Source organism: Erinaceus europaeus, chromosome 4 (genome assembly GCF_950295315.1).
Source record: "Erinaceus europaeus chromosome 4, mEriEur2.1, whole genome shotgun sequence".
Classification (NCBI taxonomy): domain Eukaryota; kingdom Metazoa; phylum Chordata; class Mammalia; order Eulipotyphla; family Erinaceidae; genus Erinaceus; species Erinaceus europaeus.
In genome coordinates, this window is record NC_080165.1 from 106,859,101 (window position 1) to 106,885,296 (window position 26,196).

Here is a 26,196-nt window from a genome sequence, read left to right on the forward strand (position 1 = left end):
CAGGCCATCACATTGTCTGGGGCCCTAGTCAGGGAATCCTGGAATTTCCACAAATATGATGGGCCTAGATCTCAGACAGAGGCCTCTCTCAACCATCCCTAATCACTATCATGGACACTCTTGTGAGCCTTTAAAAGACCTTGACTTCAATGTGGAACAATAATCATGGGAACTGCCCCACTCTCCGAAGGGAGGCTGGGTTAAAAAAACACTGCATTCAAGGAAGACTGGTCCCAAAATGAGTGCAGCCAAGAATGTTCCTAGCTATAACCATGGAATGTGAGCTCAGACCTACAGGGATGCAGAAGATACAGATTTCTGTGCTGAACATGGGCCCCAGATCAGATCAATAGGGTTTACAGTTGATAGTGTCTATATAATTTCCCCATATTTGGGAGCTACTCTCTTTTCTGATACATTTTTCTAGTCCTGTTTCCAACTCTGACACCATCAGAGTCAGAGTATTGTCCCCAGACAATACGTTTAGCCCAATTTCAAGTCAGCTGTTGGGCTCAGGCAAAAACTGGTAAATTCATGGGGCCCTAGGAATACACCTAAAATAGACTTCCTAGCTTTTTCAAAATGGACACACTAAATTGCATCAGCTACATTCTTACCTTTGGGTTCCTGATTTTTAGGGAAAGAGAGAAACAGGCTGGGATTATGGATCATCCTGCCAATACTCATGTCCAGTGGAGAAGCAATTACAGAAGCTAGATCTTCCACCTTCTGTACTCCATAATGATCCTTGGTACATTCTTTATCCCAGAGGAATGAAGAATAGGAAAACTTCCAATAGAGGGGAAGAGGTGCAGAACTTTATCCTATGGTCTTCTTGACCATTATTATATCAAAATAAATAAAATAAAACAAAAGACAAACACAAGAAGTGCTGGTAAATACACACAATACATCCTGAAGGATAGACCACATGTTAGGCCACAAAGACAGTATCAACAAATTCAAGAGCACTGAAATAATAGCAATAATCATCTCAGACCACAGTGGAGTAAAGCTAACACTCAACAACAAACAGAAATTCAGTAAAAATCAAAACATTTGGAAACTCAACAACACACTGCTTAATAACCACTGGGTCAAAGAAAAACTCAAGGAAGAAATTGAAATGTTCCTAGAAACAAATGAAAATGAAGAAACAAGCTATCAAACCATTTGGGACATACCTAGAGTAGTACTGAGAGGGAAACTCATAGCCATACAAGTACACATTAGAGAACAAGAAAAAGCTCAAGTAAACAACCTTACTGCATGCCTTAAAGACTTAGAAGTTGGTGTGTTGCACTACAGTAAAAGACTCTGGGGTGGGTGGGGGGGGGAGAGATGGGTCCAACAAAGATGTCAGAGGACCTAGTGGAAGTTGTATTGTTATATGAAAAACTGTGAAATGTTACGCATGTGCAAACTATTGTATTTACTGTCGAATGTAAAACCTTAATCCCAAGGGTGAAGCCAAGATGGCGAATTGGAAACAACAGCTGCTGTGAGCTCCAAACAGAAGCAGCTTACAACCTGGAATTCTCTGGATAGGATAGATACTAGGCTTTCTGTAGGAGGGTGAGAAAAGGATGGTCAGGGTGACACCAAACAAGAGTCCTATAACTCACACTTAGGCTGGCAAACAGAGGCCAAATGGACAAAAAAAGGGAAATCTCTTTGGCTTAATTATTTCTGAACTCACCCCTCCCAACCACCCTAGAAACAGCCCCCAGGGACTGGGCAGCTGCTCTTAGCAGGCTTCCCTCTGAGCTATTTTCTTTACCAAGATTCTCAGCTCACCTGGTGTGTCCTTCCAAGTCTTTTTCTTTTTGTTTTCCTCTTTTTTTTTTTTTTTTTTTTTAGGTGGCTGGAGCTCTATTTGAATGACAAAATAACTGACCAATCAGAACCTCAGCCCTGTCTGGGGAAGTCTACCTGGAGGTGGTTTTTTTCTTTTTTTTCTTTTTTTGATACTTATTATTGTTGGGACCATGTGTAAGCCTGATAGAGCTTAGGGAGAACCACCCCCATCCTTGGATGGCAGTCTGAGAAGATAACCTCTTGGTAAGTCTCTCTCAACCGAGGTGAGCATAAGGGGGGAAGCTCAGACTTGGTTCTTTCCTTCTTGACTCTCAGGCCCACAGTAACTCCAATACTTCCCTCCATTAACTGCAGGCCACATGGCCACAGATTCACTTATTCAAAGTCACCTTCTGATCACAGAAGAACACACCTTATCACACACTTCATCACATACCTCAGACCCCAGACAACAGAAATTCCAAACTACATGGCTTTTTGATATCCATCTTCTTTCTGTCTCACCCTACGGGTTTAACCCCTATGCTTCTCTCAAATACCTTTGGATAATTAAGTTGCTTGTGTCATGGAGAATAACTGTCTTGTATCTCATCAATTCCTGTCATACCAGCCCCCTACCTTAGGGGCATGCTGACCGTTAAGAAACCTGTAATTTCTGACATATTTCAAAAATAATTAACTTCATTGCTTTTCTATTTAACTCAAGTCCACTTTGCTAATAAATGGACTCTAGGATTCTGGGATTCTAGGACTCAGATTCTAGGCACGCTAAGAGTCCCCTGGTGTCTTTTACTTCGTGTCACCCCTGTCATGAGCGAGAAAGAACCAGCCCGTTACCTTTCCCCTGGAGACCATCCTGCTGGAGATGGAGAGAGATACCCCGAAAATTACAATTGGTTGTCTTTGCTCAGGCTACCTGCAGCCAGTCTGGAGCAGTCCAAGCAGCAGACTGACTGTTAGGGTTTTTTACTATATTTTATTTTATTATTACTATAGTTATATACACATGTCCTTTTTCCCTCCTCCTTCTTCAGGTTGACCAAAATTAACTGTTGTTGTTTTTTTAAAATTGCTAGGTGACTGGGTGTCTTATCCATTGTGACAGGAATTTATTTCTCTCCCTCATCCCTCCACTTTTCTTTTTCTATCCTCCTGGCTAATTCACAATAAATAAATAAATAAATAACTTTCCTTTTCTTTTTTCTTTTTCTTTTCTTCCTTCTTTTGCTTTCTGAATTCATTGATACTCCTTTTGTGGAAGAAATCTGACACAGAGTAGAGTGTGTGTGTGTGTGTGTGTGTGTGTGTCTCTCTCTATTTTCTACTTCCCTTTATCTTGCTATCCCTAGAATTTACAGTGGATATTTACAGTAGATTTACAGTAGATTTGCATAATTGTCTATTCTTGCTCTCCTTTTTCTTTCTCTTTCTTTTTCTTTTGGTTTTGGTTGTTATTTTATCTTGGACAGGTGATGCAGCTTTGCTACTGTAATTTCTGAGGTTTCTGACTGCCTTTGTCAGAGGGCTATAGTATAGCATGGCTCATACTCAAAACACAGCAACTGAAGAATGACAAAACAGAAAAATAAAAACCACATCAATAAAAAAAAAAGGTTAAATCAAGAGCAAATAAAACTGCTACCACAATGAATCAGGACAGGATCCCAGAAGAAACTCCAAATCAGTCAGAAGTAACCACAGATAAGAAAAGTATGGAAGCAATAATAAACCTAATAATCACAGAAATGAAGACAACTATGGAGGAAAGGGCTATCAGAACTAGGGAAACAAAAGATGAGACCCTCAAAGAAAATACTAACTACATAGAGGTAATTACAGAACTGGAAGCTGAAATAGCTGAGCTAAAAGGACAATTAGCAAAACAAGTTAATATTATAATTGAACTGAAAAAAGAAGCTGAGACCAACAGAAGCAGAAAACAGAATTACCCAGACAGAGGATGAGCTAGAGAAAACTAAGAAAGAGGTAAAAGAGCTAAAAAAGAAATTGAAACAGACTGTAAACAACAACAGAGACATATGAGATGACCTCAAAAGAAGTAACATTTGTATAATTCATATAATTGGCCTACCAGAGGAAGAAAGAGAAGAAGAAGTAAACATTCTAGAGAAAATAATAGAAGACTTCCCAGACTCAAACAACAGAAAGGACATTAAGATCCAAGATGCCCAGAGAGTTCCAAACAGAATCAAGCCAGACCTGAAGACACCAAGACACATCATATTTACAATGAAAAGAAGTAAGGATAAAAAAAGGATTCTAAAGACTGCAAGAGAAAAACAAGTCACCTACAGGGGAAAACCCATAAGACTATCAGCAGACTTCTCCACTCAAACTCTAAAAGCCAGAAGAGAATGGCAAGCTATCTGTGAAAAAGTGTTTCAACCAAGGATACTATATCCTGCTAAACTTTCATTGAAACTAGATGGAGGGATCAAAACCTTCTCAGACAGGCAGCAGTTAAAGGAGGCAACCATCAGCAAGCCTGCCCTGAAAGAGGTTCTAAAAGAACTCTTACAAACAAGAACATCACCATACTACTTGCCATAATGCAGAGAAAAAAAAAGAATTGTTGAATAATGGCACTACAATACATTAAATCCATAATATCAATAAATGTCAGTGGCTTAAACTAGCCCATTAAAAGGCAGATTGGGAGGATGGATCAGAAAACACAACCCAACCATATGCTGCGTGGAAGAATGCCACCTAACCCAACAAACAGACATAGACTTAAAGTGAAAGGATGGAAAACTATCATACAGGCTAATGGACCACAAAAAAAGGCAGGAATACCCATTCTCATCTCTGACACCATACACTTTAAAATAAAGAAAGTAATAAGAGAAGGCAAGGCCATTACATAATGATTACAGGATCAATCAACCAAGAAGATTTAACAAGTATTAACATCTATGCACCCAGTGAGGGACCTACTAAATACATCAAACACCTACTGAAAGAGCTATAACAATACATCAATAGTAATACAATAATAGGGGGAGATTTCAACATGCCACTCTCACACTTAGACAGTTCAACTAAGCAGAGAATCAACAAGGAAACAAAATAATTAAATGAAGAGATGGACAGAGTAGACCTACTGGACATTTTCAGAGTTCTTCAGTCCAAAAAAACTGGAATACATATTCTTTTCAAATCCTCACAGCACATTCTCAAGGATAGACCGCATGTTAGGCCACAAAGACAGTATCAACAAATTCAAAAGCACTGAAATCATCCCAAGTATCTTCTCAGACCACAGTAGAGTTAAACTAACATTCAACAACAAACAGAAAATTACTAAAAGTCACAGGATTTGGAAACAACAACATGCTGCTTAAGAACCACTGGGTCAGGGAGTCGGGCGGTAGCTCAATGGGTTAAGCACACATGGTGTGAAGCGCAAGGACCGGCGTAAATATCCAGGTTCAAGCCCCCAGCTCCCCACCTGCAGCGGAGTTGCTTCACAAGCGGGGAAGCAGGTCTGTAGGCATCTATCTTTCTCTACCCCTCTCTGTCTTACCCTCATCTCTCCATTTCTCTCTGTCCTATCCAACAACGACAACAACAATAGCAATATTAACTAGAACAATAAAACAAGGACAACAAAAGGGAAAATAAATAATAAATAAAAAGATAAATAAAATAAAAAGCTTAAAAAAAAACCACTGGGTCAGAGAGGCACTCAAGCAAGAAATTCAAATGTTACTGAAAACAAATGAAAATGAAGACACAAGCTATCAAAGTATTTGATATTTGACACAGCTAAAGCAGTACTGAGAAGGACACTGATGGCCATACAATTGCACATTAGAGAACAAGATAAAGCTCAACTAAACGACCTTACTGCACACCATAAAGACTTAGAGGAAGAGGAACAAAGGAACCCTAAAGCAACCAGAAGGACAGAAATCACTAAAATTAGGGTAGAAATAAACAACATTGAAAATAAGAGAACCATACAAAAGACCAATGGCCAAATGTTAGTTCTTTGAAAAATTAAACAAGATTGAAACCCCTAGCCAGACTCACTAAGAAAAAAAAAGGGAGAAGACTCATAGAATTGTAAACGACAGGCAACAGACAACACAGAAATCCTGAAAATCATGTGAAACTTCTATGAAGAACTATATACACCACCAAGCTAGAGAATCTGGAAGAAATGGAAGAATTCCTAGAAACATATGCCCTTCCAAAACTGAACCAAGAAGAACTACAAAACCTAAATGCACCAATCACAGGCAAAGAAATTGAATCAATTAAGAGTCTTCCCAACAACAAGTCCTGGACCAGATGGCTTCACAAACAAATTCTACAAAACTTTCAGGAAACCTCTAATACCTATGCTTCTAAAGCTCTTCTTCACCTTCTATGAAGCCAACATCACCCTGATACCAAAAGCAGACAGCGACACAACAAAAAAGGAAAACTACAGACCAATATCTCTGATGAACATAGATGCCAAGGTATTAAACAAGATCCTAAGAACCAGACACAACAGTATACCAAAAATATTATTTATCCCGACCAAGTGGGATTTATCCCAGGAATGGAAGGTTGGTTCAACGTATGTAAGTCAATCAATGTCATTCACCACATCAATAAAAGCAAAACCAAAAACCACATGATTATCTCAATAGATTCAGAGAAAGCCTTTGACAAAATCCAACACCCATTCATGCTCAAGACACTACAAAAAATGGGAATAGATGGGAAATTCCTCAAGATAGTGGAGTCCATATATAGCAAACCTACAGTCATGCTTAGTGGACAGAAGCTGAAAGCATTCTCCCTCAGATCGGGGACTAGACAGGGCTGTCCATTATCACCATTACTCTTCAACATAGTATTGGAAGTTCTTGCCATAGCAATCAGGCAAGAGAAAGAAATCAATGGAATACAGATTGGAAGGGAAGAAGTCAAGTTCTTACTATTTGCAGATGATATGATACTATACAAGGAAAAAAACCTAAAGAATCCAGCAGGAAACTACTGATAGTTAATAGGCAATTTAGGAAGGTGACAGGCTACAAAATCAATGTACAAAAATCAGTGGCACTTCTCTATGAAAACACAAAACGTGAAGAAGAGGATATGCAGAAATCACTCCCATTCCCTGTTGCAGCAAAATCAATAAAATACCTAGGAATAAAGCTGACCAAAGAAATGAAAGACTTGTATACTGAAAACTATGAGTCACTACTCAAGAAAATAGAAAATGATACCAAGAAATGGAAAGATTCTAAGCTCATGGATCAGAAGAATAAATATCATCAAAATGAATATTTGCCCCAGAGCCATATACAAATTTAACCTATTAACCATCAATGTTCCAAAAGCTTATTTAAGATAATAGAACAAAAATGACAATTATTTATCTGAAAACAGAAAACACCCAGAATTGCCAAAACAATCTTGAGGAAAAGAAACAGAAATGGAGGCATCACACTCCCAGAGTTCAAACAATACTATAAGGCCATCATAATCAAAACAGCCTGGTACTGAAACAAAAATAGGCATACAGACCAATGCTAAGACAGCAGGAACCTCCTACTTCCTCTATATAGCCTTAATTCCCCAGTCCACTTCTACAGTGGGGCTTACTTTCCTGCATGCTTCTTTCAATTCATACCAAATGATTTCATATCTGCTGATCCCAACCTAATCAACGTAATGAGTACCACCTTGGTATGCTTCACTTCAGACTATGTCCAGAGTCGTAAGGCATGGAATGTCAGCCTTTCAGCCTCATTACTCAGGTGAGACCTTTCCTTTCATAGGATTCTCTAATTCCATTACAGGGGGCTCACTTCCTAACAAAGTCACAAAGCCTAGATATAGACCAGGTCACATGAGATAGAGCAAATGTTCACATGTATCCATAAATTAGGGCAAAATATATACCTATACTTGTTCACATGTATCCATAAATTAAGGCAAAAGTACACAATAGTCTACAGTGAGTCCAGTATGAAGTTCATAATGAAATACTGTCTACATAGATTTAGATATCCTCCTCACCTATTTCCTCTTATACTTCCTTACTCACTCCCAAGCTATCCTTATCAAAGCAAGGATTGCAAAAGCTGAATAAGGGCAAGAGACTGGCATACTTTAAAGATAACTCTTTAGTCACTATCAGGCTATTCCAACAGCTGGTGCCCTACTTGGGGAGTCCTGAGATTCCCAAACATACATGAGGGGCCTAGACCTCAAATAAATCCCTCTTTCCATTGTTACTAGTCATCTCTATCAGGAACAATGAAACAGACCCTTTTGTGGGCCCCCCATAGGACCTTTCCCTCAACTTGGATCAACAATAGTAGAGAATGTTTCTTCCTCTGAAGGGAGGCTGGACAATATACTCTATGCTACACCTGAGGAAGATGGGTTCTGATATTGAGGCAGCTTGGAACGTTCCTACTGATGACCACAGAATGTGAGCTCAGATCTACAGGGATGCAGAGGTCACATAGGCTCCTAAGCTGAATATGGGCCCCAGATCACATCAAATCGAAGAAGCACCCTAAGGCTCTCCTGGCATTTGGCACCATTTTCCTGAGCACTTTTTAATCATAAAGACAGGCGTATTCCATGGGCTCCAGGAATGACGAATGTGTCCCAAGGACAACTGCTCTTGGACGAGCTCTTTTAAAATTTCTAGTTTCTCTCTAGGCAAAGGCCACTGTTCCACCCAGACAGGCTCGTTAGAAAGCCAATCTAAGCAGGGAGTTCTGTTACGAATAGTGGCAGTTAGTATTGGGGGTACTGGTCTGGTCTAATAGTCTCACAGGAGTGAGTATTGTGCCCTGCAAAGGTGTCTGAGGATATTACTACATCCAAAGATTTCAGCAAATCTCTCCCCAATAAATTGGTGCTTATATCAGCTATTAAAGGCTGAAAGCATTTGGTCGTCCCTTCTGGATCTTCCCACACAAGGGAATCTCATGTGAGGAATGCTTGAGTCAACCCTCCAACACCATGTAAGCATGGTCCTGGGAGGAGTTCCCAACTCTGGGGAACCTCTGCTTGTCTTAAGATTGTCTTATCTGCCCCGTGTCAATCAAGCACTTAAAGGGAATATTACCGATCTTTACTGTCATAGTTGGGTGACCCCTTTCTAAAACAGGAGTGGTCCACAAAATCTCAGGCTCCAAATCCGAGCTGTTCTCTTGCTCCAGCCGGTTATTCCTATGCTGGAAGTTCCCACATGCCGCGCATTCCTCCTTCTGCTCACCCTCTGCTATTGTTACTTGGTGTGGTGGGCAGAGCGACGGGTTGGGTCCCGGGCTGGGCTTTTGTTTATGGAAGAAGGGCGCAGCACCAAGTGGGCGACCTGCTTCATTCCCTCTTGGGGGTGGGGCTAAGGGAAGCCCAACACCTAGTTTAAATTCCTATTTACATTTGGCAGGGGCATGCCATTCCTATGGAACACTGACCAACAATCTCTCTTCCAATGAAACCCTTTCTGGCATCTAGGACAAGGCATTCGTGGTCTTGGTTCCCTGACTGGAGGCAGGGTTGCCCTGACTGGAGGTGGGGTTGCCCTGACTGGAGGTTGGGTCGCGGTCTATTTTCTGGACATTGGTTACGCCAATGCCCTTGGTGACCGCACTGAAAACAAGCCCCTTTTCACTTATGTAGGGTAGCTACATAGGCCTGCATTGTAGGTGCCCAACAAGAGCTTGATCTAAGATCCTGTGTAGCTAAAATCCAGCTATCTGGGTGTTCGTTCTTAAGACTGATAGATGCCTGTCAGAATTCTGGAAGCATGCCATCCCAGACAATGGTCCACAGGAGAAAACAGGCATCAGGATTATAAATCTTTCTTTCCAAACTCGATTGGACCCTGGCAATGAATTTAGCCAGGGATTCATCTGCTTCTTGGTGAAGGGAGAGAATGGGGCCTGAGGCTGCTGCTATGGGTGGTGTTAGCCTCTCCCATGCTCTTAATGCACAGAGGCATGCCTGATCAAAGTATCCGGGCAGAAACTTGGCCTCTGTCTGTTGAATTCCTGTTTCCAAATGACCCATTCCGAACAATGAGTCAAAATTCCCCTCTGGCTGATTTTGACTATTTTTCCATGATTGCTGTAAACACTCATCACAAAAAAATGCCTCCCATTGCAGGAAGAGGAGGCCTGGGAGCGTAGCGCGAGTTACGTCCCTCCAATCTTGGGGGACATTAAGGTTCTGAAGCAGGCCTTGTAAAATGGACCTGGTCTATGGAGCATGAACTCCATCATCCTTAATAGCCTGGCGTATTTCTTTCAGGTCTGTGGTGGAATACGGATACCAGGCCTGAGGTTTTTGTCTATTGGGGGCGACATTGACCGGGAATGTGTGGACTTGCTCTCATAACTGTGTAGCAGTGGGGGGAGGAGTCACAGAAGTGGAAGCTGTTGGATAAGCGGTGGCCGAAGAAGTGGTTTTGGAGGCTAGAGGAGAATCCAGACACATGTCTGCCAAAACTGGGGTGGCTGACGAAGTGGATTCTGAAGGAGTATTCAGACACATGTCTGCCAAAATGGGGGCCTCAGGACAAGATGCAGAGGGCTTAGGGTGGGTCAGGATCAGAAAAGGCCTTTGCTTCTTCTTGTTTTTAAGATGCGGGTTAAGTTCTATGATCACTTCCTTTATCTCTTGGACCTCAGCCTCTAGGTCCTTTAGCCTTTTGGGAGGTTGCCCTATATATCCCTTAAAAGCTGTGACGATGATCAACAGGATATAAGGTGCGGCCCCGAGAAAAATGTCCCAGAGATATAAAAACTGTATATAGAAAAAGGAGTACAGGATTTGGAAAAGATTGCCCATGGCGGAGAGGTCTCAGGAAAATAATAAAAAAGAAAAAAAGAAGAATCACAGTGCCTTAACATGAGGTTGCTGATACCCAAATGGAGTATACTTACCTGGGACATCTTCTTATAAGTCTGTGGCTGATGGGTCCCTGTTCAGGTGTGGTTAATAAAACCATGCAGGTTTGGGGCTCCCCCCAAAGGGGTTTGCCTCTTGCTTCTGCAATTCCCATGGGAATTCCAATCATAGCTATTGATATACAGGATTGTTTTTTCTCTATTCCCTTGCACCCATAAGATTGTAAACGCTTTGCCTTCTCTGTTCCTTCTATTAATAATGCCAGCCCTGCTGAAAGATATGAATGGGTGGTACTGCCCCAGGGTATGGCCAATAGTCCTACAATTTGTCAAGAGGATGTTAAATCTGCCCTTTTTCCATATATTCATAAGGTTTTTCATTATATGGATGATGTGTTAATATGGGGAGAATTAGATACAGATCTCTCCGCCCTATGTGATTTTCTAATCCTTGCCTTAAAGAGAAGTGGACTTAATGTAGCTCCTGAGAAGATACAGCTAATTCCTCCAATATCTTTCTTAGGCTCAGAGATTTCCCTAACACAGATTCATCCTTTAAAACCTTGTGTTACTTTTCCTTCTAATCTCACTCTTGCTTCTTTACAAAGTTTTCTTGGAAATTTGAATTGTCTTGGGCAGTATCTTTATCTGCCTACTAGCTGCCTGCAACCACTGTTCGATCTGTTAAAAGAAAACAAACAGCCCTCCTCAAAGTGTATGTTAACCCCGAAGCCTCCTTGGCACTGGAAAGAGTTAACCAGGCTCTCCAGGACATGCGCCTCGTTTGGTTCTCCCCCTCCTCTCCAGTAAATCTTCTAATCTTTAACTCCACCCCACGGTAGTGGGGGCACTGTGGCAGAAGCATGGCGCCAAATGCCAGGAGAGCCTGAGGGTGCTTCTTCCCGAGCAAGTGCTCTCTGGGTTGGTGAGAACTCAACTGGAGCCAACCTAGGCTGCTGCGTGGGAGAGGGATCAGGAACTCGTGCCAAGCTAGCATCACATGAGATAGATTCTGGAACTCTCGGAGCCGGAAGGCAATCCCCAGGGTGTTAAAACAGAATAGCAGCTGTATATATACTCACCAAGTAGGGTGGAAACAGGAGTGTGAGGTAGAGAGGGTGGAGCAAAAAGAGACTGGTGGAAATCAGAGTGCTATGAGAGGGGGCGTTGCAAAAAGACATCGTGAACCAGTGGGATTAAACCAGTGCCCTGAAGGCAGGGAGGTTCCTAGGTAACTGGTTATGTAAATAGACCGCAGGGATAAACAGGGGGAAGCTGGTGTACTACCCAACAATTTCCATCAGAACAACATATGGATCCCTTTGTAAGCTCCTAATAGATCTTGCCCTCTATGTGGATAATGGTAGGGACTGTTCCATTTTCTGAAGGGAGGTTGGATAACATACTCTACCTACTACCCAAGGAAGATTGTCCTAAAGCCTCTTATGAGCCTTTACAGGCCCTTTTCCTCAAATCGATTAACAGTAATAGAAATTGCCCCACTCTTGAAGGGAGACAGAGTCAACCTACTCTGCCACTCAAGGAAGACTTGTCCTGAAATAAGTGCAGCCTAAAATGTTCCTAGCTATGACCATGGAATGTAAACTCAGACTGACAGGGATGCAGAGGTTACATAGGCTCCTGTGCTAAATACGAATAGACATAGGTGCTAGTTCAGATTGATAGGGTTTATAATTAACAGTATTTATATACTATACCCAAATTTGGGAGCTACTCTCTGCCCTGATCCAATACCAACTCTACTTTTATCCCAGATACTACTCTTATCCTCCCTGCATATTAGCTGCTGGGCCCAGGCAAAAGAAAAGAAAAAAGCCACATGCCCTTATGAATATACTTAAAATAGACTTCATAACTTCTTCCAACATGATGCTCCCAGAACTCATCTGCTATACTCTTACCTTTGTGTTCCTGATTATTCAGTAATTTGTTCTGCTTTATATCTTTTTTTTCACTTTTTAATAACTTGTTTTTCTTTTTTTGGATTGAGATAGAGAGAAGTTGAGGGAAGGGGGAGAGAGAGGTATGAGAGAGACATGTAGCACTGCCACACTGCTTGTAAATTTCCCCCCACTTTAAGTGGGGATAGGGGTGAAAGGGCTTGAACCTGGGTTCTGGTTTACTGTAATATGTACACTCTTATCAGTTGCACTACCACCTGGCCTCCTTTGCCCACTTTTGAGTCTCTGCCACACTAATGTGATGGTCGATGACACCTGCCACATAGCAGGCTCCCAGAGAGAACTGGAGCTATTTCCACAAGCCTAATTCTCTCTTCCTTCTTGCTCACAGACCATGAACAATATCATCCTCTCTCCCATTATACCTACAGAAACCAGATTAGGGATGACCCAAGGTGTGTGTGTGTGTGGGGGGGGGGGGTCACCAAGAGTTTGCTTTGAAACAGGGCAGATCTAGACTTAAATTTTAGCTGTGAAGCTTTTCTATTTAGTTATGTGGGTTTCTGTAAGTTAATTAATACTATGAGTCATTGTTTCCTCATATCATGGGGACAATCCAGTGGAACCCAAGGACCAGTGCAGGAAGTTAATGAGTTGATATAATGAAAACACTCAGCATCTAAGAGGTGCTTAATGAAGGAAAGGCCAACCCTGGACTTCTACATGGCCCCTTTCAGAACTGGTTGGCTCCATACTGTGGCCTTTACACACCCACCTTCCTTCCTTCCTTCCTTCCTTCCTTCCTTTCTTTCTTTCTTTCTTTCTTTCTTTCTTTCTTTCTTTCTTTTTCTTCCTTCCTTCCTTTCTTTATTTCCTTTTTCTTTCTTTTCTTATTTATAAAAAGGAAACACTGAAAAAAACATAGGATAAGAGGGGTACACTCCACACAATTCCCACCACTAGAACTCCATATCCCATCCCCTCCCTTGATAGCTTTCCTATTCTTTAACCCTCTGGGTGTATGGACCCAAGGTCATTGTGAGATGCAGAAGGTGGAAGGTTTGGTTTCTGTAATTGCTTCCCTGCTGAACATGGGCATTGACAGGTCGATCCATACTCCCAGCCTGCCTCTCTCTTTCCCTAGTGGGGTAGGGTTCTGGGGAATCAGAGTTCCAGGACACATTGGTGGGGCTGTGTGTCCAGGAAAGTCTGGTTGGCATCATGCTAGTATCTGGAACCTCGTGGCTGAAAAGAGAGTTAACATATATCTTAATGCTTTTCAGCCACCAACTTGCAAATGCTACCATGATGTCAATCTAAGTTCCCTGGGAAATGGACCTCAACAATATGTCCTGAAACCACACCTCTCCAGAACTTTAACCCACTAGGGAAAGATGGAAACAGGTTGGGGGTATGGAGCAACCTGTCCATGCTCAGGTCCACTGGAGAAGGAATTACAGAAACCAGACCTTCCACCTTCTGCACCCCATAAAGATCTTCGATCCATATTCCCAGAGGGATAAAGAATTGGGAACCTTCAAATGGAGGGCATGGAACACAGAACTCTGGTGGGAACTGTATGGAATTGTATCCCTCTTATCTTATAATCTTGTTGACCCTTATTAAATCACTAATAAAATAAAATTAAATCTCCTCAAATGTACTGACAGAAAAGCTCTTCACTGAGTTGTTATCATTTCATTTTGCTTTGCTGTGATTGTGCTGACAAGCACATCAATCAGTATACTAAGCATTCAGTATTTGAAGGTTTAGAGTTTGAGGACAAGTACAAATGACTCTGCCTATGACTTTACCCAGTTAGAAGTCCCAAATCTCAAATATTGCACAAAGATGGGATAAGTCACTTGCACAATTAGACCCAAAGGATTCATGAACTTCTTTTGAGCCTTTTTTAAATTTTATTTCTTATTAGTGATTTAATAATGATTTACAAAATTATAAGATTTTAGGGGTATAGTTTCACACAATAACTTTAAGTGGTTCCAGGATCAAACACAGAAACTTACATATGAATAATATCACTGAAGCAGCTCCACAATTTTTCTTTCCTTTTCTTTTCTTTTTTTTTTTTAGTGGGGAGGGATACAAAATTACCATTTTACCACCATGGAATTCCACACTATTCTTTGGTCTTTTCCTATGTCCAGAGACTCAGCCTACGTGTACACTGCATCTGCAGAGTTACCTCCCCAATGTTCTTTTATTTTAAGTGAAAGTTTCTACAGTTCTGTAAAGGTATCTCAGCATTTTGGAGAAAGCATCAGTGTTTCAGCTCCATTCCTTTCCAAAATATGAGTACAACACCTATGCACTTTTGGACTAATGTTTATAATCTACTAATCAGCAAAATAGTTTGAGTTTGATTATTTTAGATGTCTCATGTAAATGGAACCATGGAGTATTTCTAACTCTAACTGGTTTATTCCACTTAATATAGTTTCATCTAACTACTAAACAAATTTCTATAGATCATATATAATTGACACTTTGAAAAGATCTCTGCCCAAATATTCTGACAAATATCTGCTTATACAAACTACTTTCTTGAAGGTAACCTTAACAGAAAAGGAAAAGACCATGTCACAAATGCAGTCAAATAGGTTTGTCTTACACATTGAAAATATATTGTAAATAATGTATATATGCATTTTGGTAATATTTTGATCTTTTTGAACCCAAATTCCTTTCACAAGGAATTTGAATCAGAGCATCTTTATGTGTTTAGAGGCTGAGATCACTATTTCTGCCCGAAAAAATGAACAGGACTGCATACAACCAGCTTTAGTGATGTTCACTAAAGATCTGCTATCCACTTTTGTGCCTGAATCAATTCATGATGGGAATTATCTTTATTTTATTTTATTTTACTTTATTTTACTTTTGGTCATGAGAACATCATTTAGCAGAAAATGTTTTTGGGGATGTGACCATAGTCATCAGGATAAAGATTATGTTGATACATCAAATATACCTCAATCAAATTTTGTGCCAAAATGACAAAATACTATAACTTTCCAAATGTGTGTAGTGATCATGCAGGCATTAAGCCCCAGTGACTAACCTACTGGCAAGAAAAGGAATTATTATTGATAGGTTTTGTCTTTGTTCTTGTTTTGTTTTGTTTGCAATGTACAGTCATTGAACTGTAAAGGCATACACACACCTACTTTTACTGCAGTGTTATTCACAGTAGCCAATATATGGGGGGAATATTCAAATGTCCAATGGCAGATAAGTGAAGGAGTTGAGGTACACAGTGGAATACTAATAAGCTATAAGAAGTGATCATCTTGTCATCTGCTACAATATGAATGAAACCCAAGGGTCCATGTTAAATAAAATAAGTCACTTGATGATCTTACAACTTGGTAAAATATAAAGATATAAAACAAAGTAAAAGAAAAAGTCAAAAACAAACTCTGAGACTGGTACAAAACTGAGGTTATCAAAGCAGGCAATAGAGGGGCTTTAAAAGAGGAGGGTATCATATAGACTTTCGGGAAGGCAGGTAGGTGGTGTGTGTATTTGGTTAACAAATAAATTGAAGAGGAATACAATTTTTCTCCTAAAATATACACAAATTTGTAAACCAATATTATTTCAAAAGCTTAAATAAGTAACTTTTTTCAAATAAAATTCTTGGGAAATATAATTTACAACAGAGTTGCTTTCACATTTTTTAAAAAAATCTCTGATGATTTTTTGACAGGTGTCTGTAGATGACTCCTAATACCAAAGAAAGTCTTGGGAATCAATATTAGAGCAGAGGTCATGCATACTGAGATTCTAAAGGTCTCGGGTTCCATGTCTACCTTTGCCTTATTCCAATGGAGCAGTACTTGGTTCTATAGTATCTACCTATCTATCTATCATCTGTCATCTATCATCTATCACAGTATATAATATACATTCTTTATATATTGTTCTCTATTGATTCATTCCCCTGAATGTGCATGCACTCTCTATATTTATATGTACATATATATATATTTCCTTATCATTCATAAAAATAAATAAATCTCAAATGCTGGAAAAAAGAGACTTCAGTAGTTTTTAAGCAGAGAGCAGTTTATATACTGTTTCTTGTATCCTGCTAGAATCTCCCTAAGCTCCCTAAGGACAGAAATTTGTTCTTTGTTACTCAATACTGAATCCCTGGCACTCAGAAAGTACTTGATAAATGAATAAATAAGCAATTATATTTTGATTTTTTTCACTTTGCTTCTTACAGGTCTTCTTTACTCAAGGTCATCAACAAGAACGTTTTAAAGCCTGGATTCCATTCATCTCTCAAGTTTAAAGACACTGGTTGTAAAAACGCACTATAGACAATACAGTGTAAAGTCTAAATTACTTTGGGTCAGATGAATTCATCATTCTTCTCTGACTACTACACTGTCAATTAAACCTTGACTGCTCACAGGTTCTGGCATTTACCTTACAAACCAGGCAGAATACCTGTGAAATGACTCCCAACCACAGTATCTTTTCCTGGAATGCACACAGAGGAAAGTAAAATGTACAGATCAAGCTACACCACTGAACTATATTCTGGAATTTAAAAAAATAAAGTCATTTATTTATTTGTTAAGTTATTTATTTATTAAGTCATATGTATCTTGGGAATTCACATTATATCCAAGGGCAGAGAGAGGAAGGGGGGACTAGGCACAGGTCTTTCCAAAGCTTTATGTTCTTCTTCTACTTCACTATAGTCACAACATTTTTCATACAAAGACAAGTTGGATATTTGTGTCAGTCATTGTGAGGATTTTATCCAGAGAGCTCCTGGGCACACAAAAAAGGTGATGACTCAAATTTCAACCAAGTATAACACCTCTATCCAACCAAACTATATAGTATTGTTTACATATCCACGCATCTTTTGCCTATATCTCTGTATCAGAAGATTTAATGGAAGATTCTGGAAAGGAATTAGTAGAATTACCTATAGGGTTTCCAGGAATGTTCCTGGAAATGAATTCCTCACAGGGTTATTTCTCCACATATTTCTCTGGAGATGCCTTATGTACATGTAAATAGAATTATTTCAGTCCCTAAATTATTGGTGCTCCTTTCCCCATGTTTAAGAAGAACTTATAACACTCATCAAAACCCACAGTAATTAACTATTGATTTTTTTCACCTTCTGCATTATGATAATCCCGAGGGTAGAGATGATATCTTATTTTTCTGTGCATCCCTAGAGTCTAACAAAGTGTCCATTTATAAGAACAATCACAGATGGTGGCTATAAACTGGAGGGACCTTTTCCTTGCCTCACAGAAGTTCAGAATGAGGTGAACAAAATAAACACTTAAAATGAAATAATCTGGATTGGTGAGGAAGATGGAAAAAAAGTTTCCCTTAGAGTGTATCACATGTGGTCTGCATTCTGGAGAATGAGAAAGAGGCAGTCCCCACAAGAAGAATAAGGACAGCGAAAGTGGTTCTGAGTAGGTACAGTAGCAGAAGAAACTGCAAGTAGTGCTGGAGAAGAGATTTTTAGATAGAAGATGAGTATTGTAAAGAGATATGACAGAGGCAGTCCAATTAAGAACATCATCACAAGCCCTCTTGTGGGCCACTCCAAGAACTTGTGATCCCTATAAGATATCAATGGTAGGGAATGTCTCACTCTCTGAAGAGAGGCTGGGTCAACCTACCCCACCACTCAAGAAAAAATGGTCCTGAAATGAGTGCACCTAGAATGTCTCCAGTTGTGACCATGGACTTCGAGCTCAGAATGACAGAGACTCACTTACACAGGCTCCTGTGCTAAACATGAACATATATGGACTCTGGGTCAGACTGATGGGGTAAAACATTAATTTTTACGTATATATTTTCTTCAAGTTTGGGAGCTACTCTGCCCTAATCTAGCTTTCTGGTCCTATTCTCAACTCTGACACCATCTTCCCAGACAAATTTTTTAGTCCACCTCCATGTCAGCTATCAAGATAAAGCAAAAATTACTAAAGTTATGGACCCCTAGGAACATACCTAAAATAGACTTCCTAGCTTCCTTTCACCCTAAAGTCCCTGTTCACATCTACTCTATTCCTAGCTTCAATTCCTGTTTATTGGTCATTTTGTCCTGCTTTCTCTCTTACTGCTTTGCATCCACCAAGTTGTAGATGCTATTATTATTATATGCTGATTTTCCTAGGCTGATGACTTCACCAGTGTACCCTGGAGCCTCACCTCTCCAGAGCCCTACACTACTAGGGATAGATAGATAGATAGATAGATAGATAGATAGATAGATAGATAGATACAAACAGATTGGGAGTATGGATCAACATGAGGTACAGATTGAGAGTATGGACCAACATCCATGTCTAGTGTAGAAGCAATTACAGAAGCCAGAACTCCCAACATGTCCAACCCAAAAAGAATTTTGGTTCATACCTCCAGAGGAGGAGAAATGTTAGGGGAAGATGACCAGAGGGCTGTGAAATCCAATTCTATCAGGATCCAGAGAGAGAAGAGGAAAAAAGCAAAGACACTTGGAAGTAGTAATAGCTGTAAGTGTGACTTAGAAAGGAAGAGAAGGCAGGACCACAGAAAAAATGGGCAAATGCATATAAATATAGATGCATAGTTATAGAAATAATAGTCAACCCATTATCTGTAACCTTGGAAGAACTACTGGTGTTTCTAATGGCAGGAATTAGACACAGAACTTTGGTGGTGGGAATGGTGCAATATTATAACCCTGTCATCACATAGTTTTGTAAATCAATATTTAATTTTTTATTTTATTATCTTTATTTACTGGACAGTGACAGCCAAAATTAAGAGGGAAGGGGGTGCCAGAGAGGAAGAGAGACACCTGCAACACTGTTTCAACACTCACAAAGCTTTCCCCTTGCAGGTGGGGGCTTGGGTTTGAACCTGGATCCCTGTGCATTGTAACATGTGTGTTTAACCAGATGCACTACCATCCAGCCCCTATAAATCAATATTCAGCCACTAATACAATTTTTTTTAAGAAGTGAGAGAGATGTGACAGAGGGAGAAGAGAAAGGTTCAAGTATATATACATATTTTTTGAAGTATTCATTTTATTTAGATTTTTAATATTTATTCCCTTTTTGTTGCCCTTGTTTTTACTGTTGTATTTATTATTGTTGTTGTTATTGGTATCATTGTTGTTGGATAGGACAGAGAGAAATGGAGAGAGGAGGGGAAGATAGAGGGGGGAGAGAAAGATAGACACCTGCAGACCTGCTTCACTGCCTGTGAAATAACTCCCCTGCAGGTGGGGAGCTGGGGGCTTGAACAGGGATTGTTAGGCCAGTCCTTTCACTTTGCGCCACCTACGCTTAACTCACTGCACTACCGCCTGACTCCCTCAAGGATATATTTAAAATAACACAGGCTCCCAAATAACTTGATTCTAATAATAATTATTTAATGCCTTCTTAAGCTCTAAGATAACAAGGAACTTTCGTCATTCTCTTTAAAGTCTGTATTTCTCAAACTCTTCTTATCCCACAATCTTAATCATTATTAGATCACTAATAAAAAAATTTTTTTAAAAAAAGGTAAAAAAAATCCATACTTTTTTCCAGTCCTGGAACCTCTGGAGCGTTACTCATTTTCCTTCATACTTCTCTTGATCCACATCATTTGATACTGCATCTGCTGATTTCAACCAAATCAATGTAATCAGTGCCACTATGTAATGTTTCACTTCAGACTGTGTCCAGAGATGCCAGGCCTGAGATGTCAATACTCCCACTCCAATAATCTGGTGAGACATATCCTAGCTCATGGGACTCCCTAGTTCCATTTCAAATGGCACATTCCCTAACAAAGATACATACTGAAATACAGACTAGGTAGCAAGGGTAGGGTACGTATCCACATGTATCCATAAATTAGGGGAAAATATATACTGCAAAGTAAAAGTGTAAAATAACCTGCAGTGAGTAGACTTAAGACTCAGCAAGTACAGCAAGCAAGTAGAAAGACTTAAAAAGGACATAATAAAGTACTTAATCAAATATTTTCTACTTAGACCTGGTTACCCTCCTCACCTACTTCCTATTTCACTTTCTTCAACCACTTTAAGTCTAAGCTTTTCAGATCAAGTAAAGGCTACAAAAACTGGATAAGGGAAAGAGACTGACACTTTAATAATGACCTTTTTTGGTCACCACCAAGCCACCCCATCATCTGGGGCTGCAGTCAGGGAATCCTTGGATTTCTACCTAGATATGATGGGCCTAAACCTCTAATGGATCCTTCTCTCCACCATCACTGGTCACTTCCATCAGGAAGATAATCATAAACTAATTTATGGGCCTCTACAAGACCTTGTCCTTAATATAGACAGCAATGGTAGGGACTGTCCCACATTCTGAAGGGAGCTGGGACAACCTACATGAGGTCACATGAGGAAGACTGGTCCTGGAATGAATGCAACCTAAAATGTTCCCAGCTGCAACCATGAACTATGAGTTCAGAGTGACAGGGACTCAGAGGTTACACAGGCTCTTGTGCTAAATATGAATATATATATAATATATGTTATATATATATTACCATATATATATATATATATATATATATATATATATATATTAGGTAAGATCACTTGGGTTAAAAGTTAATGGTAGACATACAATCAATTTTCCCCCTCTCATTAATTAGTGATTTATATAACTACAATTAAATAGGTGTGTACATAAACACCATTCCCATCACCAAAAGATTATGTCCCATCCCACCAACCCACCCCCACCCCACCCACGCCGGCCCAAGAAGCCACATGTCCACCCTACCGCTCACCACAGGGTTTTTACTTTGATGCCCTACTTTCATTTTAGTCAGATCCTGCCTTTAGTTTCCCTTCCTGATCTTTCTCAACTTCTGTTGATGAGTGGGATCATCCCATACTCATCTTTATCTTTCTGACTTAGCTCACTTAACATAATTCCTTCTAGCTCTGACCAATTGATTGTATGTCTAACAAAGGGACTTTTCAAAGTTAACCCAATTACCAAATAGTGTGATGATAACAGTAACTATCCAATGTCTTCTCTAAGACAGCAGGAACCTCACATCTCCACTACAGAGCCTAAACTTCCCCGGTCCTGGGACCCTAGGGTAGGGCCCACTTTCCTTTACGCTTCTCCAATTCTTATCAAATAATATTGCATCCACTGATTGCAACCTAATCAACGCAATGAGTGCCACCCCAGCACTCTTCACTTCAGACTGTGTCCAGAGACTTCAGGTGTAGAACGACAACCCTTCAGCTTCATCACTCAGGTGAGACCTTTCCTTTCATAGTATTCTCTAATTCCATCCCAGGTGGTTCACTTTCTAACAAAGTCCCAAAACCTAGATATAGACCAGGTTCCAGGAGATAGAGCATATGTTCACAGGTATCCATAAACTAGGGCAAATATATACCTGAAAGCAGTAGTATACTAGAGTTTGCAGTGAGTACCCCCCAACACTTCATCTCCACTATTCCAACCTTTGGGTCCATGATTCTTCAACAATTTGTTTGGCTTTGTATATTAACTCTCTTTTCAGCCACCAGGTTCCAGATGCCATCAGGATGCCGTCCAGGCTTCCCTGGACTGAAGACCCCACCAATGTGTCCTGGAGCTCCGCTTCCCCAGAGACTCACCCTACTAGGGAAAGAGAGAGGCAGACTGGGAGTATGGATTGACCTGTCAACACCCATGTTCAGCGGGGAAGCAATTACAAAAGCCAGACCTCCCACCTTCTGCAACCCACAATGACCCTAGGTCCATGCTCCCAGAGGGATAGAGAATGGGACAGCTATTGGGGAGAAGATGGGATATGGAGATTGGGTGGCAGGAATTGTGTGGGGTTGTACCCCCATCCTATGATTTTGTTAATGTCTCCTTCTTAAATAAACAAATTAAAAAATAATAAAAATAATAAAAGTTAATGGTATTTATATAGTTTCCTCAAATTTGGGAGTTACTCTCTGCCCTGATGCAGCTTTCTAGTCTTATTCTCAACTCTGACACCATCTTCCCAGACAATACTCTTAGCCCATCTGCATGTTTGCTACTGGGCTCAGAAAAAATTACTAAAGCCATGGGCCTCTTGGAAAATATCTAAGATGGACTTCCTAGCTTCTTCCCACACCAAGACCCTTAGTTCCATCAGCTCTATTCTTATCTTTGGGTTCCTAATTATTAAACAACTTTTCCTGCTTTATATCTTACTGGTTTCTCAGCCACCAAGTTGCAGGCACTACCATGACACCATCCTGAATTCCCTGGGCAGACAACCTCACCAATGTATCCTGGAACCCCACCTCCCATGAGCCCTACCCAAGTAGGGAAAGACAGAGACAGGCTGGGGTTATGGATCGACCTGTCAACATCTGTGTTCAGTGGAGAAGCAATTACAGAAGGCTGACCTTCCACTTTCTGCACCCTATAAAGAATTTTGGTCCATACTCCCAGAAAGGGATAAAGAATAGGGAAGCTTGCAATAGAGCTAATGGGTTGTAGAACTCTGGTGGTGGGAATTGTACAGAATTGTACCCCTCTTATCCTACAATCTTATTAATTATTATTAAATCACTAATAAAAATATTTTTAAAAGTGAAAAAAAGAAGTTTGGTTTTTATGATAAAGGAAAAACAGAACCACTGTACTATTTTTTTTAAACAGAAAAGCAGCACACTTTGGAAAAAAAAAATCATTCTTAGAAGCGATCATGTTGAAGGGAGAGAATCCAATGAGGAAGAGTTTTAAGGGATATAGGTGTGAAAGTATATGGGAGCAGGGGGAAAAAATCCATGTACACAGAAAAATGGAGAAAGACTGTATTAAGGAGGACCAGACAGGATAATGTCACTGGATTTTAGGGTAAGGAGAAAGAAAAGTTAACATTTCAGGTTGATTGGTAAGAGTGTCATTCACAGGGCATGTTTGAAAATGTTTCCAAGGACAGAAAATGAACAGAGCAAAACTTTGTGTACTGTACCAAAGTATACTGGGGTATACAACATGAATGCAAAAATACTCTGAGGAATGAGGGGATGGAAGAGGACACGTGGGCATTGAGGTCTTGGTGTTTGATGATGGAAAAGGGCCTAAGCTAGGAGTAAAAGTATTCCCTACCACAGTGTGTGGGGGTGGGAGGGGAAAAGGGGAGAAACTGTACCTCGTGTCTACAACCATTCTGTAAACCATTAACACATCCTTCCAATAAAATGAAATAAAAGGATAAAGAGAAGAAGGAAATGGAGGAGGAGGAAGAGAGGTGGAGGAAAAGGAAGAGAAAGAAAAAAATGAAAGAGGAAGAAAGGGAAAGGGAAAGGGAAAGGGAAGGGAAGGGAAGGGAAAGGAAGGGGAGGGGAGGGGAGGGGAGGGGAGGGGAGGGGAGGGGAGGGGAGGAAAGGAAAGGGGAAAAGGAAAAGGAAAGAGGGGGCCAGTTGGTGGTGTACCTGGTTGAGCACATATTAGAAAGTACAAGGGAAACTCAAAGCAGAATCTGACTGAGTTTGGAGTATGGCATGAGGGTAGATGTTCAGCTTCACTGGGGAAAGGGGGGGGACCTTTGGTGGTGGGAATGGTGTTAATATGCACTCCTATTAACTTATAGTCTCACAAATTACTATTTAATTAATTAAATAAATAAAAAGAAAGTACAAGGACTTGGGTTCGACCTCCCATCCTCACCTGCAGTGGGAAAGCTCCATGAGTGGTGAAATAGGGCTGCAGGTGTCTCTCAGTCTCTCTTCCTCTCTATCATCCCCTTCCCTCTCAATTTGTGGCTGTCTCTATGAAAGAGAGAGACAGGAAGGAAGGAAGGAAGGAAGGAACAAAGAAAAGATGTTACCTTACTTAGAATGGGTTGTGGTGGTATGGTGTGCTGCACCAAAACAAAGAACTCTGGGGAAGGAGGGACTGGAAGGGTCCTGGTGCCTAATGGTGGAAAATGTACTAAATTGGGGATAAGAGCATTTTTTCAGATACTAATAAAAGTGAAATGAAATGTTCCCCTATTCCACAACGGACAGACAGGCAGTCCACCATGCCCAAATTTCAACAAACCTAGGTGACTAGGAGTGTAACCAATCAAGCTGAATCTTTTCATTTCACAGAAAGTAGCCAACCAAATTGTACCTTTCATTTTGTATTCACTTGCTCCTTGGCGGACTGGATTGGACGTGGAATGTAAGGAATCCACCTCATCCTTCGTTTTACATATACCTTGAAGACTCACAATGTGATCAATCTGTTCTCACATTACTCTTGTACCTGAGCATACCTAATTGGTGCACCTTGTAACCAATCAAAATGTTCCTTTTCCAAGACCACTCTGTAACCAGTCAGCTTGCTCTGCAACAAGTTGGAAGGGAATATAAGCAGCTTCCCAAATCATGAGGATAGTCTAGTGTGGCAGGAATCTGCTAGATTCCGCCAGCATAAAGTATCTCCTTGCCCTCCACTTGGTCTTGGCTTCAGACTCATCCTTTGGAGCTGCTGCACCCTAGAGCTGTAACACTTTGGAGCTGTAACACTTTTAAGCCGTAACAAAAGGAAGCTAAGGAACTGGATAACTTTACTATTAAGCACCACTACTTCAACCCCAATAAAATGATTAAAAAATAAATAAGTAAAAATGTTTCCTTCTTGTCAGATTAAATTTCAGGTGTTGTCGGAGAAATTAAGCAGGGAACTGGACATGTGTCTGTAGTGTGAATATTTCAAAAAATAAAAAAAGGTCTCAACAATATCAGAATATTGATTTGTCAATGAAATCACCAAAGTGAACAAGATCCCAGTTCACAATGAGAAAACAATGTTCTGAAGCTGATTGAATCAACATTTATAAAATAGTCTGGATAATAAACTCAGAAAGAGAATCAGAGAGGTGTGAGGAAGAACACAAAGGATAATGAATGTCAAAGAAGTTATGAAAGAACAATTCTGTGAAGAAATACTAATGATTTCGTATGTTGAAAAGTGCAAATGGTTTCACTGCGTTGGACAATAGGTCATTGTGTCTGAGTGTTAGCAGTTTCAATGGATTATAGGATTTAAGAGTCAGTGTAAGTGAATCGATGAGAAACTGAAGTCAGTAAGTATGAAATAGTCTTTCCTAAAGCATAACTGCACATAGAAAGAAGAAAAGACTAGTAATCAGAGGAAATTCTAAAACATTGAAACTGTATCCTGTCACTGGCTCAGGCATGCTTAAAGAATTTTTAACATATTGCATAGGAAATATTATCTCTGGTCAATCCAAGAAATAGACCCTTAATTCAGTCACCTTGATATTATGATAATTAATTTTTAACCTTTAATCTTTGATAATTGAAGGTTAAATGTGTTAGGAAAGCAGACACAAGATATAATTACTTCTTTAAAAGATGTATTTGTTTCATATCAATGAATGCTTCAGACACTTAAGACATGCATTGGTTTCTTCATTCAACTATGCAATTAATTACCCAAGGCAGCAAGTAAGTTTGCTTCTCAATATACTCTGTCATTCTTCCCACATACATCTGCTGCTTTTAAGGC

The 26,196-nt window shown here is 40.1% G+C and overlaps 1 protein-coding gene across 16 annotated transcripts in view; it reads right to left on the reverse strand.

The window, feature by feature from the left end:
- Positions 1 to 26,196, reverse strand: part of AIG1 (androgen induced 1) — a 341,307-nt gene that overhangs the window by 274,463 nt on the left and 40,648 nt on the right. Inside the window, exons 2-3 of one of the 16 annotated variants that reach the window (XM_060190368.1) lie at positions 20,226 to 20,305; positions 17,238 to 17,446 (exon numbers count right to left, since the gene is read on the reverse strand). The exons of 14 other annotated variants lie outside the window; for them this stretch is intronic. In XM_060190368.1, coding sequence (XP_060046351.1) covers positions 20,255 to 20,305 — 51 coding nt within the window. In that variant the 3' untranslated portion in view covers positions 17,238 to 17,446; positions 20,226 to 20,254. Of the gene's footprint in view, positions 1 to 17,237; positions 17,447 to 20,225; positions 20,309 to 26,196 lie in introns of those variants that run through there. One more of the 16 variants, XM_060190367.1, reaches the window with a different exon arrangement.